Here is a 12,757-nt window from a genome sequence, read left to right on the forward strand (position 1 = left end):
TGACATGGAGGATGTTTTTATGTTCAGTATATTTTGTGTTTATTATCTGCATCACTATATAATACATCTTAAACTACTGCACTGCTGAATCTAGAGTTGTAGGGCTAGGGGTTATGTAACTGATAATGGAGAACAGAACTCTGGATTGCTTGTTAGAACTAGATCAGTTTGCAACTCCTTCCAAAACATCTGTTGTTTAAGCTGAACTGATAAGTCACTCCTTTAAAATAAGAAGCTGTTTTGCAGGATTAAAGATTTATGAAACTAGAAAATAGCTTCCACCACCGTGTTTGGCAATAGATTATTAGATGGGTGAATCCACTGATCATTCGTGATAGGTATGTTCTTACTGATTCTGGCACTTATATGTTTAGATTGTCGTGTCGTTAGGTTGGAGCCCCAAGGCAGCATGAAGTGAGATGTAGTGGGTGAGGGTGAGTGGTGGGAGAGAAGCCCCTGTCATCTAAGGACACAAGCTACAGTCCAGCACTGGCCCACAGCTACACAGTGAGGAAGAAGGTGGTGAGGTTGCAAAACACTCAGAATAGATTAGTGTCAGCTAGAAGCTATAAACAAACTAAGAATACACATACGCTTGCTAGTTGACATAGCTCAGGTAAAACTTCAAAAGCATACCCTCTCCATTCTCTTTGCTTCTCACCCCCACTCAACTTCTGTCTGAAGATATTTGGAGAAAGTGTAATTTACTGTGGGGAAGAGAAAAAGAAACATCTAAGGGGAACCTCAGCATTGCCCAAATCCCTGATTCTCTTTAATCTGCTTTTATGTTTTTGTGTTAAGAATTTTTTTTCAGGGGTGTCAGGGTGGCTCAGTCAGTTAAGCAACTGGCTCTTAAATTTGGCTCAGGTCATGATCCTAGGACATAGGAATAGAGCCACACATGGGGTTACTTGCTCAGCAAGGAGTCTGCTTGAGGATTCTCTTTCTCCCCCACTCTGCCCTCCACTTCCTTTGCCCCTCCCCCACTCATGCTCTCCTCACTCTCTCTAAAAGAAGGAAATAAATCTTGAAAAACTTTTTTAACTAGGGGTGGTGGAAGGGGGGAGGAGGGCGGGTGTTGGAGGGGAATGGGTGACGGGCACTGAGGTGGACACTTGACGGGATGAGCACTGGGTGTTTTTCTGTATGTTGGTAAATTGAACACCAATAAAAATTAATTTAAAAAAAAAAAAAAAAAAAAAAAAAAAAAAGAAAAGAAAAACATTTTTTAAAAGAATTCTTTTTTTTTCAAAATTCTATGGAAAATTTCAAACATAGAGAATATTACATTGAATAGTGCTATAACCACCACCATTATATCAAAAATATTTTACTGTATTTGGCCTGGTGCATGTCTATCCATGTATCCCGCTATTCATTCATCAATCTGTCATATTTTTATACAGTTCAAAATAAGTTACAGACACCAATACACTTTCCATGAAATACTCCAGTATGCATCTCCTTACCTAAAGTTCAATATTGGTTATTTGCAAATTATTTTCTTTTGAGGTAACATTTGCATATAATGATATGCAGAAATCTTAAGTAAATGTTCACTATGTTTTGACAAGTATGTACATCTTTATAACCCAGACACTGATCAAAATATAAAACAATACTGCTCCACAGAAATATAATGTAAGCCACATATATAACTTAGAATTTTCTACTAGCTACATTAAATAAAAAGAAACTGCTGAAATTTATTTTAATCACTTTAATGTAAATATTTAAAATATTAGAATCAAGCATGTAACAGTAAAATATTACTGATGAGATGTACTACATTCTTTCCTACCAAGTCTCCAAAATCTGGTGTGTATTTTATACTTGGAACACCTCAGTTCAGACTCGTCACATATCAGGTGCTCAACAGGCCCATGTAGCCAGGGGTCCTCGCATGGGATGGCACATAAAAAAATGTTTCCATTCCCCAGAAAGGCCCCATGCCTCCTCCACCCAGTCTCCATACCCACCGCCACAGAGGCAATCATCATTCTGGGTTTTCTCCCCCACCTTTGTTTAGCTCTGCTTACCCTAGCACTTCATGTAAATGAAATTGTACAGTATGTAATCCTTTGTGTCTAACTTTCTTCACTCAGCATAATGTTTCTGAGATTCATTTATGCTGTTATCTGTACTCAGATAGCAGCTGGTAGTTGTATGGTTAGAATGATAAAAAAAAACAAAAACAAACAAAAAAACCTCCTAGACCCTTTTCCAAAATGACTATACCATTTTATATCGGCAATTATAAGGGTTTTGATTCTTGCACACTCAGAATGGTCAGCCTTTTCACTTTTAATTGTTCTGGTTGGTACGTAGTAATATCTCCTTGTGGTTTATTTTGCATTTCCCTAACAGCACATGATGTTGAATGTGTTTTTATGTGATTATTGGCCACTTGTATTATCTTCTTTCATGAAATATCCAAGTTATTATGCCCATTTCAAAAATGTGTTTGTCTTTTCATTAGTGAATTCTTTATATATCCTGAATGTCAGTCTTTTGTCAAATATATGATTTACAAATATGTGTTTTTTCCTAATCTGTGGTTTGCTTATTTGATTTCTTAATGGTCTCTTTGGTTAAGCAGCAGCTTTAAATTTTGTTGAATTTATTAAGTTTTTTTCTTTAAAAGTGCAGTTTTCTGTTTCTAAGAAAGCTATGCCTATCCCCAAGTCACAAAGCTATTTTGTTTTCTTCTGAAGGCATAGTTGTTTCAGGCATTAAAATTAACAATATGATCCCTTTTGGGCAAATTTCTGTATACCCTGTGATATGTATATCTAGTTCTTCTAGTACCTTCCTTTCTCCATAGGGTTCCTTTCACACCTGTGTTGAAAATCAAATGACCATTTAAGTGAGCACCTCTTTCTGTGCTATTTTGTTTCATTGATAATAGGTGTTGATCTTCCTTCTGTATCACTTGTCTTAATAGCTGTAGACTTACAGTAAGTCTTGAAGTCCCTCATTCTAAATCCAACTTTGTTCTCTTTGGAGGGTAGTATTACTTTAGATGTTCTAGATCCTTTGCATCCATATAAATTTTATAATTAGTTTGCCAATTTCTACTTAAAAAGCCTATTAGTGTTATGATTGGGATTGCATTAAATCCATAAATCTGTTTGTGAGGAACTGACATCTTGCCAATGCTCTTCCATTCATCTCTCCCATACAGAAACATGGTATAACTATACCTTTATTTAGCTATTCTTTAGTTTCTACCAAAAACAGTTTTTCGTTTTTAGCATACATGTTTTGCATATATTTTGATGTTTTCATAAATATTTTATGTTTTTTGATGCTATAGGAAATGGAAGTTAAAACATTTTCTAATTATTTGCTAATATAAAAATGTAATTGATTATTATATAATCATCTTGTATACCATGACCTTGGTAAATTATCTTAATATTGTTCTAACAGCTGAAGATACTCTAGGCTTTCCCACATAAATACTCGTATCATTTGCAAATAGAGACTTGTATTTTTTTCTTTATGCCTTTTCTTTCTTGCCTTTTGCACAAGATACACAATGTTGAATTTTCCTAAAAAAATCATGAACTGGTATTAAATTTTGTCAAATGTTTTTTCTGTATTGAGAACGTTTTTTTAGAAAGACATATTAAATACCTGCCCCAAACTCAAACAAATTTAGGAAACTGTTGTTTATTCAATTCATCCCCTATCCACAACTGTCCATCACTATTGTGTGATATGGCTTTTGTACAAGACCACCATCTGGTGGGTCAGTGACAGAGAGTGGGCTCAGACACATACATTTTGATTTTAAAGCTCTTGTTCTTTCACCAGCACCGTGGTACCCTTAGACTAGCTGAATTATAAGAATTCTTGTGACAATGCTTTTGGTTTTTTTCTCTTTATTTTTATGGATAAAATGCAACATATATATTATACCTAACAATGAAAACTGGAACGAAAGAATATTAACTTTTGAGATGGAAGACAACATAAAACATTGGCATTTCTTGTGACATTAAATAATTTTCTAATCAGAGCACATAGTTTTAGAAAATAGTTGGAAAATGAAAGAAAAGATGTAGTTTTTAAATTAAGCTGTATGTGTAAAACTATTTAAAATGTCTGAAAGAAGCATTTTAATCCATGTCATATTATTATTAAATGACATATTTATGGAAAACAGTTGAAAATGCCTGTCAGAAACTAGGAAATATTTAATCCCATAATATATATTCTTTTCAGGCATGTAAAACATTTCTGAAAAACAGTTGAAATATGCTTCAAAGAAAGAAGGGACAATTTAATCTCATGTTACTTTTCAGCCAAGTGCAATATGGGGAAAGCAGTTGAAAAATGCCTGAAAGAAGAGATGACTATTAATTCCCACACTTGAAAACCTGCATTGCAACATGGTGAAACACATAAGACAATAACTAAAGGACACGAATTATCTCAGAGTATACCACACGTCACAGTTACAGAGTATTTTTGGCTTTAAAGCTTGTGCTAAACATTTTTACATCATTAAATGTATATTACATGTACACTGAAAGCTAACTGAAGTGACTTAAATAATAAGACTCAGAGAAAGTTGTAACAAAAACTGTTAAAGTCATTTTTTTCCCAAGAAAGGCAAGTGAGGTAGTTAATACTGTGTACACATTGTAATGAAATTAATATTCCAGTTTATTTGAAGATCACTGGCTCCAAGAATCATATCCCTCAATGAGCTGCTTGACAAAGGAATCCTCTTTTGCAAAATGGAGAAAACAATGAGCCAGCTCTAGGGCTTTTTCTGATTAAGTGTCACTAAAATGTTAACATTCTCTAATACTTTCCTGGATATTATTTTCCTAACCGTATATCAAGAGCACTTGGGAAGAGGGGAGGAAGCTAGTAAGAACTGAATCTAGAAGCCCAGGATCTGACTCTTCTTTTGTTTGCAAACTTATTACTCAGTTTTACAGACTACTGTAACTATTTTAAAACAATTTTGATAAAACAAAGATGGTTTCAATAATTATTTGATAGACATTTTTGAATTGTAATTGTAGGGGTTTGTTTAATTCTTTAAGAATAAAATTAGTAAAAAGAACCTCTACTCTTATTAGTCTGTGTGTCTACAGAAAATTCTCCTTCAACCACTTAGTTAATCCTATGACTAAGAATAAAAGTTATTTGGCATTGACATGCCTTCCATAATACATAGTTACCTGAAAGTTGTCACACATCCTTAAATACATTCAAGTAATTAATTTAAAGCTATTGACTCAGCTGAGTCTTTGACATCTGACACCACACAAAAGTGGGTAAAAAATTTAAAAACTGTTGTTTATCTGTCATCTGTTAGCTACTTATTTAAACTAATGACAAGTAGAGTAAATCTTAAAACCTTCAGATCTTATATATAGGCTTTAATGTGTTTTCAGTCTGAAGATGGGAAAATTCTCAAGTAAAAAATTAGATTTGTAAATCTCCTATAAAAACACAGTAGAATGTAACTATTTGAAATTAGGGAAAACACAATGAGAAAAATCAGTCCCTGTTTTTATGTATACATAGAAGTATAGATATCTAATTTGAAGAATTTCTTCCATGTGTGAGTATAAATTACTGCCATCTTATGCCTTGGAAGTTAGCAACTGCAAAAAATATTTACTCCTGTTGTCCGTATTACAAAAACAATAAAAGCATTTTTTTTCAAACTCTTGAAATTCATTATGTAAACTCACATGCCATCAATTAACCAAACATTAAAAAATGATGAAATGTAGGAATAAATTAAAAACCTACAGGATACATGTTTATCTTCTAAAGGGTTTTCAGGCATAGGAAATAAAAATTCTCAAATAAAATGAATGGATATTTGAGTTTTTTATAAAAATATAATAAAAATCCTAATGGCCAGAAACATAATTATCTACATGTTGAAAATAAATAATGTTTTTTAGAGCTATCAAGGCATAATGCAGCATATAAAAGATTTCTCCTAGGGGCACCAAGGTGGTTCAGTCGGTTAAGCATCCGACTCTTGATTTTGGCTCAGGTCTTGATCTCAGGGTCTTGAGTTCAAGCCCTGCTTTTGAAAAAGAAAAGAAAACAAATCTTCTATATGTGGGCTTAAATTATTATCACATTAAGTTTTGAGAACTGCTAACTAGAAACATTGGTAAAAACATTTACCAAAACACTGGCAAAATGTTTTCTGTATTTTGAGCAACTTTATTGTTTGAACTGCAAAAGAGAGTCATTCGGGCATTAAATCTCATTAAAATTGATATAAATTCATCAAAATCCTAATCTGCGGATTCTAATCCAAAGCACATATGTGGGATAAATGAGACCTCTGTTCCCATTTCTAGCTAACCCTAGAAGAACTGTATCTGCAGTCTCAAGATGAAAGGCAGAGCTGTCTGACCCCTCAGCACATTTCAGATTTGCTCTCCATTAGACTGTGGAGAACTGTGTTCTTGCCAATTGCAAGTCTGGAAAATGGCTCTGCAGGACCTTCACAGTGAGATAGTTTCCGGCTTACCAAATATGCATCTGATTTTAAAGCCTGAGGCTAATCCATAGTGCTTGGCCATGTCTATGATTGATGAACAGAAACAAAATTTGCTTTTACAGCATATAAAATCTGGATATAACAGTATTTTTCAGTACTCTTGCATAAAGAGCAGTTGGATAAAGGCAATGCTATATTTTTAAATTGGGGCTACAGAAGTGACTATCTACAGTTGTAAAATAAAAAAAAAATGATATGTTGGATCAGGAAAGGAAATCTGTGCTTGGCACACAGAAAGCTATTCATTGAGCACCGTAATCACAATGAAAAGATAGAGGTTCTATGACTATTAACCACACAGAAGATTATGAGAGTATAAGAACACCCTCTGTCAAACTAACCTTTGTTATGGAACCTGTGCTCATAAGAAAATAAGCTTGAAAAACATCAATTTTCAATAGTCCACAATAGAGAAATGTTCATTTGCACCAAAATGCAGATAGTCATAATACAGTACAACATACATAACAATACAGTGTTCTTTCAACCAAAGTTCATCCTCCTCCAATTTCGGAGCAAGTCAATATTGTATGCAGAAATTCAGAAACTGATTCCCTTTGAAAAGCCGATCTGAATTCTTTTGCTGAACAGAAATGACTGATATTTCTGTCATTCTTGTTCAAAAAGGTCAACATATGTATGTAACATATAAGTATAAAAAAAAAACTCTTCCACCTCTTGTGTTTGGTAGCATCTGCTACATAGAGAAGTGTTTTTTAATCTCTAGGCATAGGACCAAATTCATTTCTGTTGTGAAGTCAAAGTACTGGATCAGAGTTCCATATACTAGATTGGCCTTTCTTCTGGAACGATCACCTTGTCTTTCCATAGGAGAAAGCCTCAGCTCAGTCTACCAGTTCCTCCTCCAACAATTCATGCTGACAACACTGGGAGATGCCACTTGGGCTGAGAAACACCACGAGGGTTATTGGAATAAACATGTCAAAAGTAGTCTTGTTATTTTCCCTACCAAATGTAGAATCTTCTTGGCATATAATACATGATAGGTGCCATCTTGGGGGTATTTCAAAAACTTGATTGGGGTTTTATCACCCACTCTGCTTGAGGATTTACATGATATACATCCAATATATAAGCATCTGGATCCAAGCAATGCTGCCCTAAAGGAAAGAGAAAATCAGAGAATGTTTTCGAGAGTGCACACTTCTATGTGTGCACATGAATGCTGGTAAGGTTCGAATAAGGCCAATATAGTTCTCTCAGCCAAAAGTAAGTAGATACATATTAGAGGTTCTTTAGCAAAGCCAGCCTGCCTGCCTGCCTTTCTTTCTCTTTCTTTCTGACTGCGAAATACTCAAATAAATTCCACGCAAAATTGTGGGGGAAAAAAGACTACCAACTATAGGCAAATTGTTCCCCAGACTTACCACATCAATTAGAAAAACATGGCAAGAACCCGTTTAAGGTATAAACTGATAATTTATATAATAACATGTGTCCTCTAACGGTTTTACACATAGTAACTTGACTAGGGCTAGAAAAGATTAAAATCAAATTCATTTTAGGAATGGTCATTTTGTTTCTTTACATAAAGATGCAATGCCCATAGGCAGGAGATCTAGAAATGATAACAACAAAAAGATCATTCCATGAGGCAAATACATTTGAAAATCTTTACATAGAGTGTTTGAAATCTACACCAAAGTCTCAAACAAAACTACCAATATTTGATTACTTGCTTGATTCATTCACTCATTTATAAAATATTTCTTGAAAGTTATTATATGCCAGGCACTATTCCAGGGGCTAGGGCTACAGAAATGCATCAGACAGTCAAATATACTTGCCCTCAGGGCACTTACATTCAAAATGATAAAAGACAACCAGCAAATCAGCAAGTGTAATATAAAATAAGTCTGGTGGTGCTAAGTACATGAGAGAACAAAGCTGGGAAGGCACACCTAGAGAAAGTAAGATCCTGGAAGGTGTCTTTGAGAAGGTGACATAGAGGCAAACACCTGGCAGGAGGTGAAGGAGTGAGAAACGAATAATCTAAAGGAGAGCATAGTAAAATGTGCCTAGTACAAAGGCTCCATGGCAAAATGTGCCTGATGAATAGATCTGCAAGGCTGGTGTTGAGAGGAAGTCTGGAAATAATTTGTAAGGCATTGCATATTAGGTGTATTTAAAGCAATGAGATGGATTGAACTCACCAAAAAAGTTATGTGTCTTATAGACACATAACTGTGGGGCCTGACCCCACAGTTTTCCACACTGAAGGTTGAGAGGATGAGAAGTAGCAGGCAAAAGAGACTCAGGAGCTGCCAGTGAAGTGGGACAAAACCCAAAAGCTTAGGTTGTCAATGAAACCAGGTGAAGAAAGTGTGTTTTCAAAGGAGGGAAAGATCAATTCAGGCAGTTATCAAGACAGAACGAATGACTGGATTTCACAAGGTAAGAGTTCTCCAGTGGCCTCAACAAGAGAGCAATTTTGGTTGAGTGTTGCGGGGTAACACTTGACTGGAGTGGTTTCAAGAGAGAACAAGAGGAAGAAACTAGAGGACAGAAAATGGATTCAAGGAGTTTTTGCTGTAAAGCAGAACGCTGAAATGGAAATAGGCTTGAAGGTGTGGGGACGGGGCAGGGTGGAGGTCAAGAGAGAGTCTTGACCATGAGAGAAATTATCAAAAATGTTTATGCAGTTGGAAATGATGCAGTTGGGGGGGAAAAGCTGGGTGCAGGAGAGAATGGGGGCTGGAGCAAGGCCCCGAGCAGCAGGTAGGAACACGAAGGGAGGTACACATGGAGGTGCTGGCTATAATGGGAGCTGGGGTGGTTCACCCAGACTGTGCAGAGGGCAAGCAGAAGACATGAACGAAGGGGAAGATAGGACACAGATGCAAGCAGAGGAAACTTCCCTTTGATTCCTTTTTGTTTCCCCTCAGAGAAATAGGAAGAATGGACCTGAACTGAGGGTGAAACCAGGGAAGTTAAACAAAAAGAGTGTCACAGTTTCAAAGTTCCATGATGTTCTCTGTTTTGCAGGAACCTTCAGGAACAGACTTTCCAACTTTGAGGCACACTTAAAAGACACAAAAGTCTACTCCATATCAACCAGAATATTCACATTTCAATTTTGAGAGTATTTCAGGGAATTCCTACAACTGTTCTCACATGAGATTAAAAACTCAGAAACTTATTGATGTCGAATTTATACTAAGTAACTTATAAAATATGCTTTCACAATAGCATCGTATTTCTTTTAGAGCAATCAGATAATTTAGTAGTAAAAACCATTAAAGAATGCTTACCTATATTTCCTCCAATTTCATATAATCGTTGGTTCTGAATTTTAATGCATTCTGATGAACCATAACTGAAAACAACAAAAAAAAAACAACAAAGCAATCTAACTTAACCCTCTTCCATGAGCTGAGGTAAACCATGGCAACAAACAATTCCTCTGCCTTGAATGAAATACATCCGCAAATTGTTATTAAAATTGTGATTAAAAAACTCAATTTTATTTGTTTGATACAGCCCAATATCCAAGGCACAGAAAGGATGGGACTATCCAAATCAAGATGGATGCTGCTGTGCCCTACAACAACCTGGAGCCCATTCTATCCACAACTGTCAGCTTCACTTAAGAGAGGACTGTTACAGACACACCACGGCCAGTGAAGGAGCAGCTGGATGTTTAATATTGCTTTGTTACTGGTCACATTACTCTCAGTTCAAAAGAAGTCAGGTTTCATTTCTCTTTTTCCCAAAACTGACTGGGATTCTCTCTTTTGTCCATGTCATGTTTCTAAACTTGCCTAAAGCTTTTCAAACTAATATTGACTTCATTACATGTTTCTGCTCTTTAGTGAAAGCAAGTCAGAGAAAATAGTTGCCCAATTTCATTTCTCCATCCCAGGCTAGAACGCTGTGGTGGAAGAGTGGCTGATCTTCATCCCACGTGAGGAATGACTTCTAAGCTTAGTTACTTCAAAAAGATCTACCTCAGTTCTTTTAAAGAAGAAAGGTGTGTGCCCTATATTATTTATTTAAACATTTTAGTTGAGATCATTGTAGATTTGCTCATAGTTTTAAGAACTGCACAGATATACCTTTGTACTCTTTACTGTTTTCTCCCTTAGTAAAATCTTGCAGAGGTCTAGTGTGCTATCACAATCAGAATGTCAACATCAGTTCAGTCAAGATACAGAACATTTTCCATTACCACTAGATCCCTTGTTTCCCTTGTATAGCCCACTCACCTCCCTCTCTACCCTCGTCCTGTATCCCTGGTAACCTCTTCTCTATTCCACATTTTCTAGAAGTTCGTCACTTCAAAAATGTTATATAAATGGAGACACAGAGTATGAAACTTTTTTGTATTGGCTTTCTTTTTTTTTTCAATTAGCATAAACCCCTGGAGATTCACCCAAGGTGTTGCATTTTATTGCTGAGTAGCACACCATCTTATGGATGTGCCAGTTTGTTATTTACTGTTGAAGAATGTTTGGAATTCTTTTCCAGTTTTTACTATTATAAATGAAGTTGCTATAAGCATTTATATACAGCTTTTTGTGTGAATATAATCTTCATTTCTTTGGGACAAATGCCCACAGGGCACCTGTTTGGCTCAGCTGGTAGACTGTGTGACTCTTGATCTCAGAGTTGTGTGTGAGCCCCACACAGGGTGCAGAGATTACTTTAAAAAAAAATGCCTGAGTGTGAAAACTGGATCACATGGCAGTTACATATTTAGTCTTATGAAAAACTACAAAACAGTCTTAGACTGATTATACCCTTTTATGTTCCCACCACTAATTTATGAGTGATCCAAAGATCTCTGTATCTTTACCAGTATTTGGTGTTATCATTATTATTATTTTTTTTTTTTTAGCCATTCTCAGAGGTGTTTAATGATAAGTCATTGTGGCTTTGCACTTCCCTAATGGTTAAAGATACTGAACATCTTTTCATATGAGTACCTGTATATTCTCTTTAGTGAAATACCTGTTCATGTCTTTTGCTCATTTTAAAATTGGATTGTTTTTTTTTCTTTTGTTGAGTATTGTTTTCTTTTTTTTTTTTAAGATTTTATTTATTCATTCATGAGAGATGCACAGAGAGAGAGGCAGAGACAGAGGCAGAGGGAGAAGCAGGCTCCATGCAGAGAGCCCGATGTGGGACTCAATCCAGGAGACCAGGATCATGCCCTGCGCCGAAGGCGGCGCTAAACCACTGAGCCACCGGGGCTGCCGAGTATTGAGTTTTCTTTATATATTCTAGATACTAGTTACTCATTTGCTGCTTAAGAGGTTTGTAAGTATCTTTGTCTTTTTATCCTTTTCATTGAGTCTTTCACTATATAAGTTTTCAATCTTGATGGCGTACAATTTATCAATTTTTATCTCTTATGGAACATTCTAGGTTTTTAAAAATATTTGTTTTAGAGAGAGAAAGTGCAGGGGAAGGGGCAGAGGAGAAGAACCTCAAACCAACTCCCTGCTGACCATGGCGCCCAACATGGGGTTTGATTTTAGGAACTTGAGATCATGACCTGAGCTGAAAGAGTCGTTGGCTCAACTGACTATGCCAACCAGGCAACCCTGGATCATGCTTTTGATGTCAACTTTAATCTAGCCCTACATCACAAAGGTTTTCTCCTTTGCTATTTTCTAAATTTTATAGTTTTATATTTTACAATTACATCTGTGACCCATTGTGCGTTGGTTTTTGTCTATAGATGTCCAGCTTCTAGAGCATCATTTATCATTTGTTAAAAAGCCTGTCCTTTATCTATTGAATTGCTTTTGTGCTTTTGTCAAAAATCAGTTATTACAAGGGGGCATGGATGGCTCAGGTTTTCAGGCATCTAACTCTTGATTTCAGCTCAGGTCATGATCTCAGGGTTGTGAGATGGAACCCTATATCTGGCCCCATGCTCAGCAGGGAGTCTGTTTGGGATTCTTTCCCTCTCCCTCTGCCCCTTCCCCCAAACCCTTTTTCTCTAAAATAAATAAATAACTCTTTTTAAAAAAATCAATGATTAGAATAGTCAAATTCATACAGACAGAAAGTAGAAGAGCAGTTACTAATGGCTAGGGGAGGAAAAAATGAGTTATTGTTTACTGGGGACAGAGTCTGAGTATGGAATGATAAAATCTTTCTGGAGATGGATGGTGGTAATATTGTATTGCAATGTGAATGCACTTAATCCCAGTGCACTGTAAATTTAAAATGATA

At 35.9% G+C, this 12,757-nt stretch overlaps 1 protein-coding gene across 7 annotated transcripts in view; it reads right to left on the reverse strand.

The window, feature by feature from the left end:
* Positions 1-3,870: 3,870 nt before the first annotated feature.
* Positions 3,871-12,757, reverse strand: part of ARHGAP28 (Rho GTPase activating protein 28) — a 203,555-nt gene continuing 194,668 nt past the window's right edge. For all 7 annotated transcript variants that reach the window (XM_026005931.2, XM_026005932.2, XM_072734928.1 and 4 more), the window contains 2 exons: positions 9,826-9,890; positions 3,871-7,674 (listed from right to left, as the gene is read on the reverse strand). In XM_026005931.2, the coding sequence (XP_025861716.1) occupies positions 7,580-7,674; positions 9,826-9,890 (160 nt within the window). In that variant the 3' untranslated portion in view covers positions 3,871-7,579. The remainder of the gene's footprint in view (positions 7,675-9,825; positions 9,891-12,757) is intronic.

This window comes from Vulpes vulpes, chromosome 13 (genome assembly GCF_048418805.1).
Source record: "Vulpes vulpes isolate BD-2025 chromosome 13, VulVul3, whole genome shotgun sequence".
In the NCBI taxonomy this organism is placed as follows: domain Eukaryota; kingdom Metazoa; phylum Chordata; class Mammalia; order Carnivora; family Canidae; genus Vulpes; species Vulpes vulpes.